The following is a 25599-nucleotide window of genomic DNA, read 5'->3' as shown; positions in this document are numbered from 1 at the left end:
GACCACTGAAATCGCAGTGTAGATACTCAGTCTTAGATCGACTAATTCTTAGGCCCTTGCTCTCTAAAGCTACTCGCCACTCCTCTACCCTCTCGTTCAGGCAGTTTTTAGACTCTGCAATCAACACAATATCATCTGCAAAAAGCATGCACCACGGAACTGTCTCCTGGATCAACTTGGACAACTCATCCAAGACAACAGCAAAAAGAAAAGGGCTCAACGCAGACCCTTGATGGAGTCCTACCTCCACCGGAAAGGAGTTTGTATCCCCTACAGGGGCGCGGACACTAGTCTCTGTTCTATCGTATGTATCCTTAATTATGTCTATATACTTCCCCGGTAGCCCTCGACCTTCCAAAGTATCCCAAATCAGTTGACGTGGGACAGTGTCATATGCCTTTTCAAGGTCGATAAACACCATATGTAAATCTTGCTTCTTCGCTCTATATTTTTCCATCAACCTTCTTAGAATATGTATCGCTTCTGTAGTTGACCTCCCTTTCATGAATCCAAATTGATTTACTGAAACCTGAGTTTCTCTTCTAATTCTAGTTTCAATTATCCTCTCCCAGAGCTTCATAGTATGACTTAGCAGTTTGATTCCTCTGTAGTTCCCACAACATTGGACGTCTCCTTTATTCTTGTATAAAGGCACCGCGACACTACTCCTCCATTGATCTGGCATTTTTCCAGTCTTGAAGATAAGATTGAACAAAAATGTTAACCATCGGACTCCTTCCCCCAAACACTTCCACACCTCAATCGGTATGTTAACCAGACCCACTGCGTTGCCTCTTCCCATCCTCCTAAGTGCCATCCTCACCTCTTCATGTGTGATCCTCCTACAGTAGCTATACATTGGTTGCACAACCTTATATGGTTCAGTCCTCGGTCCTCACTTCTCAGCCAAATCGGTCTTGGTCCCGGGCTGATTTGGGTCAAGCCGGGTTTGATCCATTGCTTAGCCCTACCCGACATGATTATTCGAGAATGCTAATTCCACATGTGATAACAATTATGGAATATTATTTTCGTGAGTGCTTTTAATATGAACCTAAATTGTGTCATTATATGCATAAATTTTGATGGCATAACCCTTTATAACTATTGCATGTGATTAGTAATTAAAAAGAAGTGAATGCGGATATCATTGCTTGAATTGTGGTCATTATATATATACATACATAAATTGTAATGGCTGTTAAATGTAGTGAAAAATGGAGCGATTGTTGTCCATTCACATTAGTACTATGGTAATGTCACTGTAGTGCTACGTAGTGGAAAGGTAGAAATATGAGTGGTGGTACTATAGACAAGGGCGTAGCTTTGTGGAGGAGGGAGGGGCGGCCGACCCCTCGAACATCGCTACAAGTATTCCAATTCTAAAGCTTAAATTCAATAACTACGTCAAGTACCCAAAAACATTTAATAATAAGAGCTTTGCAACTTGCAACAGGAAAAATAGAAATCTATAGTAGTTGCAGCAACATAAGAAAGAAATACTATAAAGAACAACTAGGAGGATACTAACAATATGTTGTAATGCCATTTTACAGATTTGTTGAAAGAGCCCCAGCAGCAAATAGAAGATTCCTTCGCGAAAACTGTCAAAAAAAAAAAAAAAAAAAAAAAAAAAAAACAGAATTTCCATAAAACTTGCGACGGGTACGGTCCACTTAATTGAAGTTTTCTTGAGTCAGGGGTGTAAACGAGCCAAACCAGACCTAAGCTCAGCCTCTAATGGTCAAGCCAGCTCAACTTGTTTATTATTAACTATATATATATTTAACTATATTACTTATATACATAAATAATTACTTCTATGTATATTTTAATCATATTTTTATACGTAATAACATTTATCATGTAAATATATATAACTATATAGGGGCAATTTCTTATACACTCTACAAACTTGCAAAATATCATATATACCCATGTAAAATTATAAATATCATATATACTAATATACCCTTACAAAGTAGTTAAAATATCATATATGCCTAATTCATTACAAACAATTTCATATACGACCTTTAACTTCAAGTACTATATTTACTCATTTCTAGCATAACTTATTTAGCTTAAATATTATATGTGGAGTACTATTGTTTATGGGTAAAAATAAAAAAAAAATAAATAAATAAAAATGGGTAAAAATAAATATAAGCTAAAAATATGTTATATAAAATTATGAAGTTAAAATGGCATATATGAAAACTTGAAGTAAAAAAATAAGGGTAAAATGATCATTTATTAGATTGTTTTAAATAATTGGGTATATTTGACATTTTAACTACTTTGTACGGGCATATATAAAATTTTTAGCTTTTGTTGGGTATACATGAAATTTTAAAGTTTGTAAGGGTATATATTGAATTAATCCTATATATAAAATAAATGAGCTCCCATTTGGCCTCAACTCGGGCTCGAGCTGGCTTAATTCGAGATTTTAGCGAGCCGATCTCAAGTAGCTCATGGGCGGCTCGGCTTGTTTACACTCCTATTCTTCATAAAGGTCATCTAAAAGTTTGGCCGAGTGTGATGTTTTACCCTTAGAGAATAAACTGGAGTAGATTTGGTGGGCAGAGTCTTCAGCGATCTGAGCCTGTTTGTATTTCCATTTTTACTAACCAAAAAGAGAAACGAATATATTAGCTGTCTTCACTCTTCAGTGCTATAATTTATACAAATAAAAGTTCAAAAAGAACCAAGATGAATAAATAAACGGAAAGCTTACCTTTCTTCAGATCTTGGCGGTTTTACACTTGTGTTAACGTCCCACAATTTGACAGTTGAATCAGCCGAACCAGATGCAAGAAGCGATCCCTCACAGCTGAAACCACACATTAAGACCGTTTGGATGTAGTGATATACAGTCTCACCTAAACACGGTTAAAGGATTAACAAGGAAAGTTTACCTGAAAGCAAGGGACCAAACACAGGACGTATGGCCCACAAGAGGAGTGATACAACGACCGTTAGAAACATCCCACATCATTATAGTACCGTCTTCATCGCCAGACGCTAAGTATCTACCGTCCGGTGACATTGCCAAACATAAGACTGAACTCCTATGACCAATGAAAATCCTCATGCAATTTCCAGACGAAACGTCCCACATGCGAATTGTTTTGTCGCTGGATCCCGTCGCTAGGTAATTGCAGTTCACGTGCCATTGTACACACTGCCAAAAAAACCACATCATAACATTTTTAAAAACTCGAGTAAAATGCCATTTTTGTTCCTGAGGTTTGGCCAGTTTTGCGATTTTCGTCAAAAAGTTTGTTTTCCGCATCTGGATCCAAAAGGTTTGAAATCTTGCCATTTTCATCCAGCTCGTTAACTCCATCCATTTTTCTCCGTTAAGTCAGGGGTATTTCCGTCTTTTTTGTTAACTTAAAGGGCAATTTGGTCTTTTCACTTCATGTACAAGCACTTAGCATAATGTACAAGTATTCAAAATACCCTCACGAAACAAAAAAACAAAAAAAAACAAACACAAGTAGGTAAAAAGACGATAATACCCCTGACTTAATAGAGAAAATGGATGGAGTCAACGAGCCAGATGAAAATGGCAAAATTTCAAACCTTTTGTATCCAGCTGCTGAAAAACAAACCTTTGGACGAAAGTTGGAAAACTGACCAAACCTCAGGGACGAATATGACATTTTACTCAAAACTGAAAAACAGAATTAATGTAATGTTACAAATATTATTAATTTATGAGTTAACTGCCATTTTCGTCCCTGTGGTTTGGTTTTGGTGGAAAATGCCACTTCAGTCCAAAAAAAAAAAAATTTTGCGCCAGTTCCGTCATCAACATTTTTGAAACGTGCCATTTCAGTCCAAAAAGATAAAGCGCAGTTAAAAACGTTGAGAACGGAACTGGCGCAAGGCGTTATCTTTTTGGACTGAAGTGGCACGTTTCAAAAATGTTGAGGACGGAACTGTCGCAATTTTTTTTTTTTGGACTGAAGTGGCATTTTCCACCAAACCACAGGGACGAAAATGGCAGTTAACTCTTAATTTATTATTACTTACATCAACATCAGATAAATGTCCTGCCAGTATCCTTAAAGGTTGTACTCTATCCATCGACCAAACCCTTGCTGTTCTGTCATGAGATGCACTCGCAAAATAATGTCCATATGGACTAAACTGCATACACACAGAAATTAGCAAAAAAAAAAATTAAGCAATAGGTAAAGGATTAATCATTAATGACTTCTACCTGAACATCCCACACAGGGTAATTGTGACCCTTGTAGCAGACAATGTTTGCATTGAATTTCGTGCTCCACAATCGTACTGCGGTAGATCATAAACTAATTCGTAAATACGTTTATTAACTTGAGGCAAATAAAACATATAACTGTGTTTCATTACTCTATATAACATACTTGTTGAATCTGATGAAGATGATAGAAGAAAATCCCCCCAAGGACTAAATGAAGCTGAATAAACGGGTCCAGAATGACCCTGATACAAAGTGTACGCTCTTTTTCCACCATTTGATCCAAGTGTGTTTTCATTCAGACCCGAATCATTTTCACCCAGAGTAACAGCTGACATCACCAAAGTTTTAACATCCCAATTTTTTTCATACATAATCAAGATATTGACTTATTTATTTCGAAAGAAATGATTGTGAAATGTAAAATGACTTACAACTGCCCATACGCCCAAGTTTCGCAACATCCCAGACCTAGCATCAAAACATTAACTTAGGAAATCAGTAAAAAAACAAGGCAAATTGGAAAATAATAATCCCATCTTTCTGAAATTGGCTGATAATAATCCCAAGTCAGTTATTGGCCAATAATAATCCGACCTCGTCCAATTTTTTTTTGTAAAATAGACAACCGTTAAAATAAGTTTAACGGAGTTAAGTTTTTTTCCGAATTACAAACCGATGTTTTAGGGCTTTTGATCAGAACGAGGATACGAGTCAATTGATGTAAAACTTACCTCGAAATTGTGTTCAAAATGGCTTGAATTTTGTTAATTGGAAGTTAAACACCCGAATTGAAGCCCCGTTTTCGTGGGTTGGGGGAAGTATTTCGAGGTAAGTTTTACATCAATCGACTCGTATTCTCGTTCTGATCAAAAGCCCTAAAACATCGGTTTGTAATTCGGAAAAACACTTAACTCCGTTAAGCTATTTTAACGGCGGACTATTTAACAAAAAAATTGGACGAGGTCGGATTATTATCGGCTAATAACTGACTTGGGATTATTATCGGCCAATTTCAGAAAGATGGGATTATTATTTTCCAATTTGCCTCAATAACTGAATTTGCATCAGTAATAAAGATTAGCTTAAAAAAAAGACCTTGAGTGATGAATCAGAGAATCCACCGGCAACCAACGATCCATCATGGGATATTGATGAACAATTTAGTCTGAAGTAGACAACATCAAACACTTATGAGCACAAAGAAGACGTAAAAAATGAGTGCAATATGAAATTTTGCAAGAGGGCACATAAATAGTTAAATACCCATTATGGGTGTTAACGAATGTGTAGAAACAAACTGATGGAAGTGTTGAATTGCTCAATTGTACACGGTTACGAAGGTCTTCAAGTATGGAATTTTCAACGTCTGTTGGTCTGAGATAAAATGATATAATAAGTAAAACGAAACACGAAACAAAGATAACGTACTTGCTAGACAATCTCATATAACAAAACTGAAAAAAATACATACATTGGTGGCAACGTAAGCTCCGGTTTAACACGGGGAGCAGCAGCTGCTTTGTCGCCCTCCCCTCTAGCACCTTTTCCTGCTGCACCACCAACCTTGTCCTTCTTTAACTTCTTGAGGGGCCCGCCTTGCTTTCCACCCTCTGCTGTTTTTTTCTGAACATTAAATACACTCAAAAATACTTAGAGATGCTTATTGTGCTCATTTGTAGTTTACAGAAAAGCAAAAGAGTAAAATGCCATTTTCGTCCCTTGGGTTTGGCTAGTTTTGCAACTTTCACTTAAAGATCTGTTTTTCCACATTTGAATCCAAAAGGTTTGAAATCTTTCCATTTTCATCCGGCTAATTAACTCCATCCATTTTTCTCCGTTGATTCAAGGGTATTTCCGTCTTTTTTGTTAATTTAAAAAGGAATTCGGTATTTTTCACTTTATGTAAAAAAAACCGAATACCCCTGAAAAAAGACCAAATTGCCCTTTGAGTTAACAAAAAAGACGAAAATAACCTTGACTTAACGGAGAAAAATGGATGGAGTTAACGAGCCAGAGAGAATGGCAAGATTTCAAACCTTTTGGATGCAGATGCGGAAAAACAAACCTTTGGGCAGAAGTCACAAAACTGGCCAAACCTCAGGGACGAAATTGCCATTTTACTCGAAACAAAAAATTCGGTAAAATCCAAACAGATTACCTTACTCTCATCCAACTCCCCTTCTTTAGCATCTCCTTCTGTCTTCTCTGAATCTGAGAGCAAACCCCCTGCCTTCTCAAGCCGATCTTCTAATGAATCTTCAAGCAACTGCAAAAATTTTTAAAGTAAAAAAAAATAAAAATTTTAAGAACTAGAAACCCTAAGAACAATACTTATTTTATTTGATTCTATTATGTTATGCAATGTGTAGACCGACTGACTAACCCCCCAGTGTATTTCTTTCTGATTTATTAGGTTAGCAGCATCTTGACCACTTCCAACAATTGAAAAGGCTTCAGCATCATCAGAAATCGAGTTAGGCTGTCCAGGAGATACTGTCAAGACAGTTATAAGCCTAAGTAAGAAATGCGCTAAAGTTTAATATTAAAAAAAGTAATTGTTAATCTGTAATAGGAAATCACCTTGGAAATCAATATGTTCATTGATAATACCAAGCATTGTAATCGATTGTGTCTTGTGTAGATATTGCAGAAGAAGCTCATAAGAATACTGCACAGTAATCATATTTTTAAAGGTAGATATGATAAATTTGCCAAACATACAAACATCAGCCGTAGGTGAAAACGAGAAAACCTAATATAGGTATAACCTGGCATATCTTTATATTCACTTTGCTCTGCCTTAGAGAATGAGCAAACTCCATCTCCTGTATATTCATAAAAAAAAATTTAAGACATAGTGAAGGTGTTTAACACAGTTTAAAATAGGGATGGGACGGTATAGTACCCGTAGCCGTACCGGTACCGAAAATAGTGGTACCAAATTTGAACAAAAATGGGTACCAAATACCGTATCGAATATAATGGTACAGTACGGGTATTTCGGTACGGTACCCGCTTTGGTACCACTTTGTTTTTTTACGGGTACCAAATTGATAGAATTAGTACGAGTACAAAATAGGTATAATTGATACGAGTACCATAAATACCATAATACGAAATAAAAGATAATATAAGAAAACTCTTAAAAGTTCTATATAAAATTCCGTACCAGTATCATATCTTACCCATACTCGTACCAATACCGAAAGTACCGAATACCAAAATCAATAAAACTGTGTACCGAATACCTAAAATCTGTATGGGAACAGGTACCGGTACGGGTATGGGTATTTGGGAAAAAAAAAACTCATCCCTAGTTTAGAGGTTTAAGGTATTAGGTGACTAACCTCCAAATGCGACGGAGAAAGGACACCTTCTAGTTTTTTGAGATCACGTGAATGCATCATCTCATGATCCTCACGGAAGCTACTGAAAAATGCTCGTGCTGAAAAATCAAAGCACCAGTTTTTAAAAAAACAAAAGTGAGAATCCCAACTATAAAATGACGACTGCTTATATGTTGTACACTCAAGGTATAATATGGCTACCTTCTTGAAGATGACCTTTTGCTATGAGATCCATGAAACAATGGATAAATACGGGATACAGAACACGAAGCAACTCATGCTGTATTCATTAAAAACGTAAATAAAGTTAAATATATGAAATAAATATACTAGATGAAGAACATTAAGAAATTCAGTATATGAGCACCTTGTACAGATCTAGCGAGCTATAAGTCCAAGATCTCAGCTTGCTGTATCCATCATGGTACATTGCAGGGATATTTTCGGACCTGAAATTTGCAGCAAAATCTTTACGCATTTTTTGTTTTCAAACTTTTGACATCCTTTAAGTTCTAAAGAGAACAATGTGAAGAAAGAGTAAGGAAAGTACTGAGACAATGTGAGGATTTGTTTAGCAAGATCGGTGTCTGACATGGAAGCATCGGTAGCATTCTTGTTGTTCTTGTTCTGCTGTTCTTGTTGAAAAATCTGCTCAGTTTGTGTAAATCCCTTTTTCTTCAAATACAGAAATACGGCTTTATCTAACTCCTCTTCCATCTGTGTCTTCTTTATGTTTCTTTAACTGAAATATAACACAAGTATGCATCATTACGGAATCAAACCCAAACTTGTATCAAAATAAACTCAAATTGGTATAGAAAAGAGCAAATATTATACATCAATAAATTTGACATCATGCCAACTTATAACAAGCAAATAAACGTGCGTACCCAATAAAATCCCACTCATAACAGATTTGGATCATAAACGCATTATTATGATTCTAGAATTTGGGGATAAAAAACATACACATGCAGACAAATTATTTGACTGCTACCTACAGAATTAAATGTACTACAAAATAAACAAACAATCAAAAAGTAAGGCTTCAATTTCTCAATTTATAATACCAACACACACAACCACATGGGAAAGTTAACATTATTGCGTCCAGAGTACAGAATCCCTGCAATCTACCTTGTTCAGGAGCAAATAAAAAATTGTGTTGGTGGCTGAATTTGTGGTTAAGAGCTAAAACTTATCTCAACTCAAAAAGAACTGAGTGCGATTGTGAGGATAACCAAGCGTAGAGGTGGCAAAATGGATGGGTTGGATTGGATTGGTTGTTGGGTCAGGATGGGTTTGGGTTAGAATGGGTTTGGCCAGTAGTGGTGGCAAAGTGGGCAAGTTGGATGGGTTTGGGTAATGGGTCAGGATGGGTTTGGGTTAGGATGGGTATTTTAAAAAAAAGGGTTGGATGGGTAATGGGTCAAGATGGGTTTGGGTTAGAATGGGTATAGGTCAAGATGGGTATTTTAAAAAAATTATAAAAAATCAAAAAAAAAAATTCTAAAAAATCCAAAAATTTCTAAAAAATTCTAAAAAATCAATAAAATCTAAAAAATCAAAAAAAAATCTAAAAAATAAAAAAAATTCTAAAAAATTATAAAAAATCATAAAAATATAAAAAATCTAAAAAATTCTAAAAAATCTAAAAAATAAAAAATTCTATAAAAAAATCATAAAAACTCTAAACAATCCAAAAAATTCTAAAAAATCAAAAAAAGATCAAAAATAAAAAAATCTAAAAAATCAAAAAATTCTAAAAAATCAAAAAAATTCTAAAAAATCAAAAAAAGTTGCAATCTTTTTCCATTTTTGGTTCAAGAAATAGAACAGAGAGAGGTAAATAAAGAGCATAGAATGTACAAACTTGCAGCTGGAGGTACAATTGGTGCAAGAAAAGTCAGCATGTTTAACTTGAAAAGCAAATGTAGGGGAGTGAAGATTGGAGATGGGTTCAGGTTTCTTGATTAAGTTAACAGAAACTTCAATCTTTACTTCCACATATAGTCACATAATAATAATCCAACAATGAATATCCAAATAACCAATGAGTATTCGGTAAATTTGAGCAGAGTAGCCATTAGAGAGTGGTGTGAGGTCATGAAATACGCAGAAGCATGGCTGTAGACTGATTAAATATAGTTACCTAACAGAAAGTGAGAACTCCACAGAAGCTTGAATAAATAAAAATCCAAATTACACAAAGAGGTACTAGAATCAACCACATCATATTCTCAGTGGGTGGACTAATTGGCCTAACATGTTAATAAGCTACTGTCAAGCATTAATCTTTGACATTGACACTAAAACATATATTCTTTTTGTCAAGATTCGTTCTCACCTGAACCAAAATGGCCCTTTTTTCAAAGCCACATGTTTGACCCGAACCAAAACGACCCTTTTTAAAGCGACCCATTCAGACCTAAACACATCCTAACCCGAAGCAAAATGACCAATTTTAAAAGCGACCCGTTCTGACCGGAACCCATGAACGTCCCATAAACAATTTGTTTAAAGTTCGGCCAATTTTCAAAACTCGTATCGTGTTTCGCCGGTAGTTTAGATACAATACTAAAAGATATTCATCTAGTTTAGAAACAACACTTCTTTTTAAAACCGAAGTCATATTAAAAACAAAGTAACGAACAAAGCCTAATCATAAGTACAGACATTACAGTTCAGACTTTGCATCGTACACCCACTCTACATCATAAGTTCAGGCATTTCATTGAACACAGTTCAAGCATTTCATCGAACTGGTCTACGTCAACAGTTTTAGCATTTCATTGAACCCATTCATGCAATTCATCGAACACCTGGTCTACATCAACAGTTTAGGCATTTCATCGAAAACAGTTCAAGCATTTCATCAAACACCTAATCTACATCCTAAGAAGATAACCAAATGCCGTTAATTTTTACTCCAATACCACCAAACACTGCTACTTTACTTTAATACCACAACGCATATATATATAAATAAAAGTTGTCTATCAGAAACCATAACCATGGTAGAACCCATATGGTACACAACGTCCGATTTAGGTGAATATCTTCGATTTGACAACACAACGTCAAGTGAATTGTTTCGAAAGCTTTGTGTAGCAGATAAAACGTTTACGACGACTATGTAGAATCAAACAAAATCAAAAAGCGAAAAAGAAACCAAATTTAGGATCCTAATGTGATCCCATCCTTGGTTTAAAAAAGCGCGAAGCGCTCCGAAGCGTTTTGGTTCCAAAAGCTTTAAGCGAAGCGAGAGCTTCACGTATACGAAGCGCTCCATATTATATATAATTATATATAATGTTAATTTTATATATATGGGGATAGCTATCCATATTAAATATATGTATTTTAGGGTCAAGTTATTCTACAAAGGCTTCTAATTGTAAGAAGTGTAAGAAGGATTTATAGAGTGACAAGTGTCCAATAACCTAAAACTAAACCCACTACATCACCACCAAAAACCTAAACACCCACCCCCACCCCACCACCACCCAAAAACCTAAACCCCCCACCCCCACCCCACCACCAAAAAACCTAAACCCCCCCCCCCCGCGCGCAAAAAAAAACAAAAAAAAACTATACCTCACCAAAAAACCCCCAACAAAAACCTAAAAAAAACCTAACCCCCCCCCCCACCCCACCCCCAAAAACCTAAAAAAACCTAACCCCCCCCCCCCCACCCAAAAAAAAAAACCTAAAAAAAATCTAAAAAAAACTAAACACCCCCCCCCACCCCCACCCAAAAACCTAAACCCCCACCCCCTCGGCAAATTTTTTTTTTTTTTTTTTTTTAGGGTGGGTGATGTGGGGGGGTGCGGGTTTAGGTTTTTGGTGGTGGTGGATGTTTAAGGTTTTTTTTTTTTGTAGTGGGGTTTTTAATGTAGTGGGTTTAGTTTTAGGTTATTGGACACTTGTCACTCTATAAATCCTTCTTACACTTCTTACAATTAGAATCCTTTGTATTTGATCCTAATCCATGTATTTTATAATGTTAATTTTGTACTTTTATGCATAAATTAAAAAGTTTAAGGACCAAATGTAAACTACTGAAGATAGAGGGGGTTAAATGTTTAAATAGACAAACTATCTTTACACTTTTTAAGTAAAAAGTTAGAAGTTTCAGGGACTGAATGTAAACTAATGAAAGATAGAGAGGTTAAATGTTTAAAAACCTTAACTTATAAAAACCCTAACAGCCTAAAAGATACGCAGCCGCATCTCTCTTCTTCTTCTTCTTCCCCCTTCTTCCTTGTTTCCGGCTGAAAGCAACTCCGTCGCCGGAATTTGTCACCGGATTTCACATAGGAAGTCGCTATATCGTCGATATAAGGTCGATATGTACCTTGTAAAGACTGTTGGGCTTAAAAAATGGCCCAAATGGTGATCTGATTGGCTGGAGCGTCGCTTCACAACTTCATCGCTTCGCCGCTTAAAGCTCGCTTCACTTCGCTTCACGTAATGTAACGCTTCAGAGCCAAAAAAGCGTTTTTTTTCCAGCGCTTCATCGCTTCATCGCTTCAAGCTCGCTTCAAGCGCGCTTTTTTAAACACAGATCCCATCATTCTAACCAACATAGGGTCAAACCAACACTCGAACAACAACTCCATTTTCAACCATCAACAAAAGTTAAAGCAAAACAAGACCAGAACATGTAGAAACTTGCTTAAAGCAACAACCACATTAACCTCAATCAATCATACCACAAACTACAGTTTCCCAAAACAAGAATCTAAGTATCCAACAACTCGGGTAATACAAAACTACAAAATCCCAATGTGAATCCATCAAACAAGACAACATACAACTCAAACGACATCTAGATCATCATGAATATTCACGGATTCCTAACTAGGGTTTTGATGTGTATTTGAAATTGAACAATTAAGAAGAAGTTTAGAATGCATACAGAAAATAAATCAACCAAAAGTGAAATTCATACCTTTCAATCGATTAACAAGTGTAGAATAGATTGTTAACAGGTTGATTTAAGGGAGTATTTGAGAGCGTAATGGTAGATAGTAGGAAAGAATGAAGGATGAGCGTAGATGAGTTGTTTGGGTAAAAAAGATAATGGCCCATCCAGACCCATTCTCTTTTTCTTCATGGCCCATTCTGACCTGCTCTTTTTTAATTCTGGTTTTCTTATTACCCATCTAGACTTATTAATAATTTTAAGGGTAAATTACTTTTTGAGTCCCTGTGTTTTATGGGTTTTAACTAGTTGAGTCCAAAAGCAAAAAGTTTAACGACCTGAGTCCCTATAAGCATTTTCTTTAACCATTTGAGTCCAAATTTCTAACTCCATCCACCAAGTTTGTTAACTACAAGGGTAATTTGGTCATTTACATCCAAAGTACAAGTCTTATATGCACAAGAGTATAAGGAACAAGTGTTTAATGCATAAATATTTTAATTTTAATATTATATATATTATTATAAACACCTGCACACACATTTCACACACACCTCTCTCTCTCTCTATACCTAAGATCTTTCTCTCTCTAACATACCTTTCTCTCTCAAGAAAACCACCACCACACCACAACCATCACCACCTCCACCACCGTACAACCATTACCTCCTCCACCACCGCACAACCACCTACACCAACATCGTCGCATCAACACCGCATCACTACCACCAACACCTCTCTTTATCTGCACATCCTAACACCCTCCACCACCACACCTCCACTGCACCACCGTCGCACTACCATCACCACCGCCGCACCACCTCCAACAATCCGACTTCACTGCATCACCATTACATCAGAGGCCGAACAACCACCAGTAGATTGGAAGCACAAGATGCACAGATGAAGATTCCAACAACTGGCCACCATCACTAAACCTGAAACTGCCTCAGACCGTCACCATCATCCACCAGATCTCATCACCACCGCCGCACCCTTCACCATCCCACCCGCCATCATTCAAATCTGACCACCAAATCAACTTGGCTTCGAATTTTATTTATTCATCCCTATTCCCAAATTATAAACCCTAACTTCTATAATACACCAATTCAAGGAATACATACGATATTTACCATTCACTCGCTGCCCCGGTCTCAACCTTTTAGATGATGGCGGCCGCAGAGGAAGCGATCGGGGCGATTGGGTTGGGGTATGATCATACGGAGGATTTGAGATTGAAATATTGTAAAGGGAAGTCACCCGAGTCGAGGTTGATTGGGATAGATGATGAACAGGTTAGAGATATTGTGATCCCGGGTGGGATATTGATTCAGAATGTATCGAAATCGATTAATTGTGATAAGGGTGAACGGATGCGGTTCAGCTCGGATATTCTGTCTTTTCAGCAGGTATTTGATTCTTAAACTAGAAAGTGGAAACTATTTGGTGTTTTGGAACTTGTGGGTTTGAATATTTTTGTGTGTTCTTGATGTGTATGGTTGACCGGTGGTGCTTTGCAATATGTAGTGCTACGCTCGATTGAAAAAATGCTAGTATTTTCAGCTCGATTGAAACCACGGTGATGGTGGCGATGGTGGTGGTGGTGGTGGTTGTGAGAGAGATCAGGAAGAGAGAGAGGGATGAGGAAGAGAGATGCACATTGTTCTGTGTTTGTATGTATATGTAATTATAATAATAAGAGTAAATAAGTTTTTTTAATATAAAAGGGTGTTTTGGTCATTTTAAAAAAAGTTAACTGAGATTATCTAACTGAGTTAGAAATTTGGACTCAAATGGTTAAAGAAAATGCTTATAGAGACTCAGGTAGTTAAACTTTTTGCTTTTGGACTCAACTAGTTAAAACCCATAAAACACAGGGACTCAAAAAGTAATTTACCCTAATTTTAATCAATCCAAAATAACCCAGCAGCTTAAAATTAAAGTCCAAATTGACCCAAGTTTAGGTATTTGGGTAGAAATTGTCAGGCCTACTCAAACCCGTATAGCGGTCATAGCACCGCTTTTAATGGCTTTTAAATTTCAGCCCAAAAGCCCACATTAATCCACGTTTTGTTTGAAATAAACTTATGGGTGGCAAAGTGAGCAAGTTGGGTGGGTTTGGGTAATGGGTTAAGATGGGTTTGGGTTAGGATGGGTATGGGTCAGGATGGGTATATTAAAAACAAAGGTCTGGATAAGTTTGGTTCAGGATGTGTTCGGGTAAGGATGAAATGAAAAAAAGAATAAAAAAATGAAATTAAATATAAAAAAAATAAAATTTAATTTTAACCTGATGGGATTTCTAGACTAGGAAAACAATCTTCTCCTTTTTGTGATTTGCCCCAAGGATCATCATCATACTCAGTAAATCCCACCAATAGCAAAGCTAAGGTAGGGTCTAAGGGTAAGATGTAGACAGCCTTACCTCTACCTCGTAGGAATAGAGAGGCTGCTTTCAATGAGACCCCCGGCTTGATGATAGTTTTGCATCAAACCTTGGACATAAGGCACATAACACTCGGCAATTAAGACAAAGACCACTTAGTGCATGTACTCCCTTGTCTTTCGGCTATCAACGCTACCACATGATGCATGATTAACCATCCCCCTCTTTTAACATTATTTTCACGAAATTAGTAAAATAACGTTAAAATTAGTGCACTTTCACTTTTGCCCCCCGAGCGCCCACACATATATACTTATATGCGCATACCGCAAACGGGTTCCGATTTGCCCCAAGGATGCGTTTACTTAATAACATTTCAGGTTTTAACATATAATTTGTTATACAGCAAAAGGTACTTAGGTACATCACTCTAACTTATTCATACTTACTTCAATGTATATTGTACATCTATTAAGTTGAAGAATACTTACTTCCTAATTCCTATTCCTTTTAGCACCACATTCAACTCCTCTTGAACCAAATGTTTACTTAATTAAGAACTCACATATTAGAAATTCACTGTATAACACTAAAAATCCAATACCTATGTGATAAAAAATAACTACTTTGACCTTGCCTTGTAAAATTTATACTCAGATCAAATGTCTTCATTCCAAATTCAAGCACAAACACACGGAATACATGAATCAGGCATAACAAATAAAACGATATTACATCGAGTCTCAAAAATTCAAACTTCATTCAGGAATATCAACACAATTTCAATCAATTTTACAAACGAAAAATCAGTCAAAACTAACCCGAGTTCGTTTAATTTCAATGAGAGCCTCCTTCTGAACACGAAACGCCCTCCCAAACTTGTTCGACTGAAGAAGAGGGAAGGAGCCGATTGCAAATCGTCTTCACCCTTTCTATTTTTTAGGGTTACCCATCCTGACCCGACCCGTTTATTATATTAATTAAAATCTGATATGCCCATTCTGACCCCTCTAAGTTTAAATATTAACCCAAAACAGCCCATAACTCTTTTTAAAGTCCAAATCAGCCCAAAATAGATCCCTTGGGCTAAAATTGCCAGGTCTGAGTTATCATCAATTTTTCGGTCAATTTTACTTCGTAAAGTTGAAAGAAAGTTAATAGAACCCTAGATTTTATCTGAGAGTGAAAGTGAGAATTGTAGAAGAGAACTGACCGGTGAATACTAATTGGCTGATAGAGTGCGACGAGTCGGTGACCGGTGACCGGGAGTCGGAGTTGAAGTTCGCCGGTGTCGCCGGTTTTGCTGTTCGATGAGGACGTCACGGTCTCACTCTTTTTACAGACTGAATTTATTGAGTGGTTGGGCTATTGGGCCAACCAAAATGTGGATTGACTTTTTAATAAATCCATTTGGTTTCCTCGTGTAACCAAGAAAAAAATAATAATAATATAATTTGAATAACACGCTAGAACTCGAACTCCGTGTATTATACGGGTTAAATACATATAGTTTTATGTACTTAATAATAAAAAAATATATGTTTAAAAGTCATGTTTAGTATGCGGGTTGAATAAATATTATTTTATATATTAAATAATAAAAAAGTTATATTTTTAAAAATCATGTTTATAGTACGGGTTGAATAAATTTAATTTTATATATCAAACAATAAAAAAATATATCTTTAAAAATTTTGTGTATTACACGGGTTGAATAAATATAATTATGTATACTAAATAACAAAAAGATATATCTTTAAAAAAACACGTGCATTATACGGGTTAAATAAATCTAATTTTATATAGCAGATAATAAAAAATTATATCTTTAAAAAAACTAACGAATATACTCAATATGTGCGGGATATGGTTAACGCGGATGTGGTTCTTGAAAAAATGTAGGTTATTCAAGAAGCAAATCAGTAGCCGTGATAAAATGTTGGTGCCAATTTTGACAATTTGGTTTATAAATTATATAATAAAATCGATATAATAATTTTTTAGTAATGAAAATAAAATAAATAATATGTTAATACAAAGTTTGGTTTTCTTAATTTTTTTATTTAAAAATATCTTAAATCATCATCATACTCAGTAAATCCCACCATTAGGCAATAGCAAAGCTAAGGTAGGGTCTGAGAAGGGTAAGATTTAAACAGCCTTACATCTACCTCGTAGGAATAGAGTGGATGTTTCCAGTGAGATCGCTGACCGCTGACTCAATAATAGTTTTGCATCAAGGCTTGGACTTAAGGCATATAACACTGAACAATCGGGACAAAGGTCGATTAATGCATGTACCCTTTATGTCTTTCGGCTATCAACATCACCACATGTTGCATGATTAACCGTCCGTCGCTTTTAACGTTATTTTCACGAAATAAGTAAAATAACGTTAAAATTAGTGCAGTTTCACTTTCGCCCTCCGAGGGCCCACACATATATACGGTAAAAGTATCTTAAATCAACAGTTTAAATTGAGGGTACTATTTTATTAGAAAAATAGTAGGATTCGACATTTAAAGTAGGATAAGTTATAATATTAATTGATTTATTATTTATGTAATTATTATAATATAAGTATAAATGTCACACCCCGATTTCCACGTGTTTCACCGGTGGGCCCGGTAGGGGATTACCGTGACGTAGTTGGCAACAATATAGTCAAACCACACAATATTTAAATGCACAGCGGAAGCATAAAGATAGATTATATTTTAACCATCGATGGTAATATCCAAGTATCACGAATAGTCGAAATAAATCCACGAGGGATCAAAATGAAAATAAAATATTGTTCAACAGATATTGGCATCCCAAGCTTGCGAGACTCTAACGATGCTAAGGAGTGGCCAGCCTATTTCGTACAGAACCTGCATTTAATCTTTTTGAGGAAAATACGTCAGTTTACACTGGTAAATACATTCAACCGACACTTTTGTAAAAGGTTTAATAAAAATTGATTTGAATGCACAAGGCACAAACTCTTTATAACTTGGGATAATTTATCAATTAAATCTTGTAAAAGAATTACATGTTTTCTATGCGTTCAGTCCCCCGGGTCGTGCCGGGTTTATGGTTAATAGACACGCCACAAAGCATAAAGGCGTGGCGGGAAAACCAACGGTTATACCTTTATAATTATAGACACATTATCGGGTGTACGCCTACACCCGCGTGTCGAGGTCGTGGCCATTTCGTAAAATGATGCCAAGGATATCCGGGACATGGTCATTAAGCTCCCAAAGGCGTAAAGCCAACAAAACAAATTTTCAAACGGGTCACATTGATAATACCCAACTACTAATGAGTTGGGGTTAATTGCCCGACCAAGCGGTATTTTAAATACCGTAACCCAAGCCCGTATAACGGAAAATAAGTTAAAAGTATTTACCTGAGCAAGTAATAACCTCAATCAAACAAATGCAAGTATCTTTTACAGGTATCCTATTCTGGAACGAAGGTTTATAATAACCTATTAGAATCCTAACGGGTCTTTAATTTAGCCTTAGCTTAGACCGGTCAGTTTCAAAGGATAATTACGGTTTAATCACGTGAAAGGCGAAAACCGGGAATGGAATGTGGTTTGGGCCCAACAAGTTTGAAGACTTGTTTTATATGGGCATAATAACCACACTCTGAATTTTGAAGTAAAAACGATAGGGTTTGACCCGTTTCGGCTAGTTTATGTAAACTAGTTACATAAACTGAACCGTGCGCGCAAAAGGCGTAACGGGTAACCGTAGGAGTCCTACACAGGTTTCCTAAGTTAGTATACTCTAAAGAGGTTGTGGTATCAGTAGGATACCTTCCATAATGCCTGTAATGAGTTTAAATCCAATATACACCCCGAAGGGGTATTTCGGTCTTTTTAAAGATTATAAAAGAGATTTCCGAGTTCTACAGGGAATCTAAGTTTTCCGAACCGTTTATAAAGTTCAAAATACTTTATTTATTATTTAAAATCAGTAGCAACTGGAATCGGGTCAAAATACTATGTAGAACTCAAGTTATGCCCGAAAAGGGTATATTCGGTATTTACCGAATCGATGCCATAACCGCAAGCTATGAGCAGGTTAAAAATAATTAAAAATCTTTAAAAATCTCAAAATATTATTTTACATCAGTGTGTAAAAGTTTTGGTGTCGAAATTTGGGTTTAGATAGGCTTTATGCTAATTGCGCCGTTTAATTACTAAAGTTTCTGTAATTGCGCTATTTAGCATAACTCCTATTCTAGACCTCGGATTAACGTGAAATTTTAGGGACATGCTTAGAAATCAGTAACTAAGGTTATTGTCCTTTCACATGTCCAAAATTCTCGTTTTAAAGTAGAAAGGGCGTTATGGTCAATTTTTAAGCATTTAACGGAAATGTGCAAAAGACTCGGACAAACGATGAACCGGTCACAGAGGGTTATACCATCATGTAATCTGGTCCTAAGAGAGTCCTAAGGCATATCTAAATCGTACCATAACGGGTCAGAACTGAAGTCAAAGCAAAAGTCAAAGCCTTGCGACTTTCGATTCCGAACCGGGTCAAAATAGTAAATGGTCGGATCAAACAAGCTTAGACTAGTTAATATACTTATTATCATGTTATATGAGTGTTAAAACAGGTTGCACGCCATCTACATTACTGATTATGCATAAAATCGCAATTTAGCAATCTGTTAACTTTTTTCTAAGCAAGTTTGACTCGACATTCGGACTAGTTAAAGTGGGAATCAGAGGATGCCCTTTTAGGGGTTTAATGCCCACATGATTACCAACATATAACTGCCTTTGATTCGACAAGTCACTGGACCATTTGTGATTTATCGTCAAGTCAATCGTTAATTACGACGAATTGACTTTTAGGCTATATCTAAGCAAAACTTAACCAAGGAAGGGTGGAGCATACTTACAGGAGTCTAATACAAGATTAGGAATGCTTAGGAATGGCACTTGTGCTCCAGAAAAGCTCCAGGAATGCAGAAGTGATGAGTGAACACAATGTGCAACTCATTGGCCTTTTATAGTGAATTTAATCCATTGAGATCATGACAACTAGGTCTATGGGGTGATCCAGATCATTTACAAGTGTTTCCTAGTGTCTAGGAAAGGTTAGGGGTCGCCCATGTTGCTGAAAATATCTTGGTAAGTCGGTTAAACTGTTATAACAGCCAACAACCAACTTTCTGTCGCTGGGCGTTCCTTACGGACCGTAAGGCAGGGCCTTTGCGGTCCGTAAGCCTTTGACAGAGAAAATGTTTTACCCTTTCGCACCTTACGGGCCGTAAGGCAGGACCCTTGCGGTCCGTAAGCTCTTGTCAGAGGCAAAAAAAAAATAACCTTTCATGATTTGAATGGACAACTTGCAACGCATGATTTCTGGTTTAATCTTCAGCACAATGCCTTTAACCTATGCTTGGACAGTTATCTACTCTATCATGCAGAATCATTGGCTTGCATAAGGATCTCTATGAATGATTTATTGAGCATTATTTTCATAGGATCCAAATTAGCAAACTTGGACATCCTTTATTATTAGTAACTATCGGATTAAGGTATAATAGATGTTTGTTAATCATGTTAGGGTCTTGGGATCTATAATGAAGTCGTTCAGAGGAATAAAATAACATGTCGACATGTTCAAAAATCCTACCACACATCTTTAATTAGATCCGGGTTTATAATACTTTTGTCATAAGTGACACGTGTCGTTTACTTATTGGACACAAAATTTCGAGGTGTTACATCCTCACCCCCTTAAAAGAAATCTCGACCTCGAGATTTATTGAAATAAATAAGGGTACTTTTCTTTCATCGTGGACTCTACCTCCCACGTGTACTCGGGACCTCTACGGGCATCCCATTTTACCTTCACTATCGGTATATACTTCCTGCGAAGCTTCTTAACCTGTCGATCCTCGATCGACACAGGTTTTTCAACGAACTTTAAGCTCTCGTCGATGTGTACGTATGTATGCGGTATAACCAGTGATTCATCAGCAAAACACTTCTTCAAGTTACAGATGTGAAACACATTGTGGATACCACTGAGCTCCTCTGGTAAGTTTAATTTGTAGGCAACCGATCCGACACGTTCGATTACTTCGAAGGGTCCAATATATCTCGGGCTTAACTTGCCTTTCTTACCGAATCGCATCACCCCCTTCCAGGGTGATACCTTAAGCAAAACCTTGTCGCCTACTTCGAAATTGAAAGGCTTACGCTTCAAATCTGCGTAGCTCTTCTGCCTGTCTCGGGCAGCTTTCAATCGATCGCGAATTTGGACAATCTTGTCCGTTGTTTCGAATATTATATCAGGTCCTGTCATCTGGACATCTCCAACTTCTGCCCAACAAACGGGCGTTCTACACTTTCTACCATATAGGGCTTTAAATGGTGCAGCCTTAATGCTTGTATGGTAGCTGTTGTTATAGGAGAATTCGACTAAGGGTAGGTGGTTATCCCAGCTACCACCTAAGTCGATCGCACATGCACGGAGCATGTCTTCCAACGTTTGGATTGTACGCTCACTCTGTCCATCTGTCTGAGGGTGGTAAGCCGTACTGAAATTCAAACGTGTGCCCAAAGATTGTTGGAAACTTTTCCAAAAGTGTGATGTGTATCTGGTATCTCTATCAGAGATGATAGACACAGGCACGCCATGAAGGGCTACAATCTTATCTACAAACAACTGTGCTAATATATCGGAGCTATGAGTCTCCTTTATGGGTAGGAAATGTGCTGACTTAGTCAGTCTATCAACTAATACCCATATTGTATCGTTTCCCTTCTTTGTCTTTGGCAACTTGGTGATGAAATCCATCGTCACCATTTCCCATTTCCACTCGGGAAGTTCAGGCTGTTGCAGCAAGCCTGACGGCTTTTGATGTTCAGCTTTTACTTGTGCACAAGTCAAACACTTTGCTACGAAGGTGGCTATAGACTTTTTCAAGCCTATCCACCAAAAGTTTGCCTTCAAATCCTGGTACATTTTATCAGCTCCAGGATGGACGGAATATCGGGAACTGTGGGCTTCCTGAAGGATAACGTCACGAAGACCTCCATAAACAGGAACCCATATCCTTCCATTCAATCTCAGAATTCCGTCTTTGCCATAGGATAACTGCTCCTCAGTTACTCCTAGCTTCTCGTGGGGATAGTTAGCTTCTAACACAGCTTCCCCCTGTGCAGCTAACAATCTCTCATTCAGACTGTTCTTGATTTCAATGCTCTTGGCATTGATCCTAATTGGTTTCACTCTTTCTTTTCTGCTCAAGGCATCTGCGACTACGTTGGCCTTGCCTGGATGGTATCTTATTTCACAGTCATAGTCGTTCAGAGTTTCCATCCAACGTCGCTGCCTCATATTCAGATCTTTCTGATTGAATAGATGCTGGAGGCTTTTGTGATCAGAATAGATCACAAATTTAATGCCATACAAGTAATGCCTCCATAGCTTTAGTGCAAATACAACGGCACCCAACTCCAAGTCATGGGTGGTGTAATTCCTTTCATGCACCTTTAATTGTCGTGACGCGTAGGCATAAGCACACAACCCATACCGGTGTGCGATGCATCACAATATACGACAAATTCTTCCATTCCTTCCGGCAATGTCAACACTGGAGCATTGCTCAGCTTTTGTTTGAAGATATCGAAAGCTTCTTGCTGCTTAGGGCCCCAGTTAAACTTTATATTCTTTCTAGTTAAAGAAGTTAAGGGTGCAGCTATCCTTGAGAAGTTTTCGATGAAGCGTCTGTAGTATCCTGCTAAACCTAAGAAACTGCTGATGTGTGTAAAATGCAACATATAAATTACATCAAATAAGACATAAAACTAACCCTTTTTAAGTACTAATGTTGGAAAAAGAGTGTTTTTGTCTTCCTTTTGTATTTTCAGGATGAAATGAGCTCAAATTCACAAAAGAAGCAAAAAGACAACTAATTCTAGCATAAATACAAGAAAAGGAATAAAAGTAGACTGCCCGAACCCTCAACGGCATCCTCCAAAGCAAAGAAGAGAAAGCAGAAGCCTGAACACGCCCCGTGCTCAGCCAGCACGGGGCCGTGCCCAAGAAGCAGCAGAAAAGACAAACCTGTAGAAGCTTCCATTGCCCACCACGGGGCCGTGTCCAGTGAGCACGGGGGCGTGGTGAAAGTACAGCAGGCGCATTAATTGTAATTGCGAATTACAATTAATGAGGAGAGAGAGTGTCAGACGGGCACGGGGGCGTGTCCAGCGGACACGGGGCCGTGCCCAGCCTTCTGTTCAGCCTATAAATAGGAGTGCTTGGTTTCATTCCAACTCATCCCTTGGCACACCACCTCTCTCACACTTCATCCACCGCCCACCACCACCATAACACCATCATCCACCACCATCATCCATTGTCCATCGTAGAGTGTGTGAGTCGTCTCGGGATCCAAGATTGATCGTAAGAGTTCTTGACAATCAAGGCCATGTTTGCCTAAGTCTCTTACATCACTTGGTGAAGACAAGTGTTTAGTATAATACTTTTTATTTTTAATCTTTTGCACTTTTTATTTGGTTTTGTATTAATGACTTTAATAATTAGTTGCTTATGTTGAAGGTGATCTTTCCTTATCGTTTGTCCGTGGTGTCTTGGCATTATTTTACTGTCTATATAAAATAAAAGATTTTCACCATTCATATCTCCACGGTCTATATGGAGGTATGTTGGCTACCTAGTTGGGGGTTAAGGGAACGGTTTGGTAAGGGTCTTGCCCTTGTTCAGCGTTTAGAGGTCCTGCAAGGGACCTGGGTCAAATTTAGTAGGATCTCCTTCAATGCCCATAGGTATTGGATGGCGGGGATCCAAACTCTTTGACCCCCTCATAAGTTAACTACTATTAATACTATAACCCAGCTATTTAGGACTGTATCCCTGCTGACTCAGACTACTTAGCCGAGGGTAACGTCACCGCCAAAAGCGGGGCCTACCATAATTTGCATTAATAACTTAATTCATTATCTTCCAATAATCCAACCCTTTAGGATTGTATCCTTGCTGACTCAAACTACTGGGTTGAGGGTAACGTCGCCTTCAAAAGAGGGGCCTACTACAATAACTAAGATAATCTCTTAAACAAGTGCAAAAGTGCGAAAATAATCAAAGGTTATACTAATACACGAGTCGGATCCAAGTGATTCATCTTGTCTATCTGTTTTTATTTTTATTTTATTTTTCAGCATTTAGTTAGTTTTTATTTTCTTAGTTAAAAAAACATTTTTCTAACTTTTGATTTGATTAGACGTTGAGGATAAACCGATATTAAAAGCTCTTGTGTCCTTGGACGACCTCGGTATCTTACCAACACTATACTACGTCCACGATGGGTGCACTTGCCCATATGTGTGTTTAGTGTTAGTGAATATCGTGTTTTATAAAACTTGGCTAAAAGTGTAAAAAGGGCTTAAAATATACATTAAAAATATATTACACTACACACGCATCATGTTTTTGGCGCCGTTGCCGGGGACACAAGGATTTTAAGAAAGTTTGGAATCAACGGCCTAATCATATTTTTATTTTTCTTTTTTTTAATTTTTAGGATTTTCTTAGTTTTTCAGCTTCTGCAGAGCTCAGCATGGGCCGTGCCTGGTCGGACACGGGCCGTGCCCAGCATCGTTACTGGCAGTTTTTAGTTTTCCAAGTTACAGAAGGCTGACCACGGGGCCGTGTCGGTGCAACACGGGGCCGTGTCCAACTTCCAGTAACTGGGATCTGGAAAACATTCACTGTAACTCCGACCACGGGCCGTGTTCGCTGAACACGGGGCCGTGGTGAACCTTCTGACCAGCATTCTTTTCTGTTTTTATTGCAGGACTTGGAACCCGACGCCAATCTTACATAGTGTATGAGCTCCAGTTCTAATAAGGACATAAAAGAACCTCTAGAAGAACCCGAACGCTTTCTCAGAAAAAGATTAAAAGCTAAAAACCAAGAGAAAGTTTCGGGTGATCCACCTCCGATGGCGGACCAACGTACCCTCATGGATTATCTACGACCCACCGTAGGTAACCTAGGCGCCGCTATCAATGCTCCGAATGTTGAAGCTAATAACTTCGAACTTCGGCCGCATCTGATACAAATGCTCCAAAACTCCGCAACCTTCCATGGGCTTGCGGACGAGGATCCCCATCTACATATCACTAATTTCTTAGAAATATGTGATACCTTTCGGATCAACGGAGCATCAAATGACGCCATCCGCCTCCGAATGTTTCCTTTCTCACTAAAAGACCGAGCGAAAGCTTGGCTCAACGCCCTCCCAGCTGGATCGGTAAACACCTGGGATGAACTAGCCCAAAAATTTCTATATAAGTATTTCCCTCCCGCTAAAACGGCTAAATTAATGACTGAAATTAATACATATTCACAAGAGGACGGGGAATCCTTATATGAAACTTGGGAAAGGTTCAAGGAGTTATTACGCAAGTGTCCACATCACGGCCTTGCGATATGGCAACAAGTATCCACTTTCTATAATGGATTGTTGCCACACACAAGGCAGACACTTGATTCTAGCTCCGGGGGACTTTTAGGTAATCGACGCCCGCATGAAATATATAACCAAATTGAGGAAATTGCTCAAACCAATTTTCAATGGCACACCCCCCGAGGCAATAAATCTATTGCCCCGGGCGCCCATAAGGTCGATGAAAGCACTTCTTTACAAGCCC

General features: G+C 37.7%; 1 protein-coding gene and 1 non-coding gene across 2 annotated transcripts; both read right to left on the bottom strand.

Annotated features, from left to right (window-relative positions):
* Positions 1 to 1383: 1383 nt before the first annotated feature.
* LOC110930348 (transcription initiation factor TFIID subunit 5) lies at positions 1384 to 15834 on the bottom strand. Its single transcript, XM_035987625.1, has 20 exons — positions 15725 to 15834; positions 8138 to 8329; positions 7955 to 8036; positions 7789 to 7867; positions 7588 to 7685; positions 7009 to 7065; positions 6821 to 6908; positions 6624 to 6733; positions 6399 to 6506; positions 5712 to 5863; positions 5504 to 5614; positions 5336 to 5405; positions 4672 to 4708; positions 4404 to 4568; positions 4235 to 4311; positions 4045 to 4161; positions 2922 to 3187; positions 2741 to 2836; positions 2554 to 2629; positions 1384 to 1604 (listed from the first exon to the last, which is right to left on the bottom strand). The coding sequence occupies exons 2-20, from the start codon at positions 8302 to 8304 to the stop codon at positions 1551 to 1553; spliced, it is 2010 nt and encodes a 669-aa protein (XP_035843518.1). The 5' UTR covers positions 8305 to 8329; positions 15725 to 15834; the 3' UTR covers positions 1384 to 1550.
* Positions 15835 to 25265: 9431 nt separating this feature from the next.
* Positions 25266 to 25372, bottom strand: LOC118490859. Its single transcript, XR_004890084.1, has one exon. It is a non-coding gene; the product is annotated as a small nucleolar RNA R71 (small nucleolar RNA).
* Between the last annotated feature and the right edge of the window lie 227 nt (positions 25373 to 25599).

The sequence above is a fragment of the Helianthus annuus genome, chromosome 3 (assembly GCF_002127325.2).
Source record: "Helianthus annuus cultivar XRQ/B chromosome 3, HanXRQr2.0-SUNRISE, whole genome shotgun sequence".
NCBI classification, from domain to species: domain Eukaryota; kingdom Viridiplantae; phylum Streptophyta; class Magnoliopsida; order Asterales; family Asteraceae; genus Helianthus; species Helianthus annuus.
The sequence above is the reverse complement of the archived record's forward strand: the minus strand, read 5'-3'. Positions and strand labels throughout refer to the sequence as shown.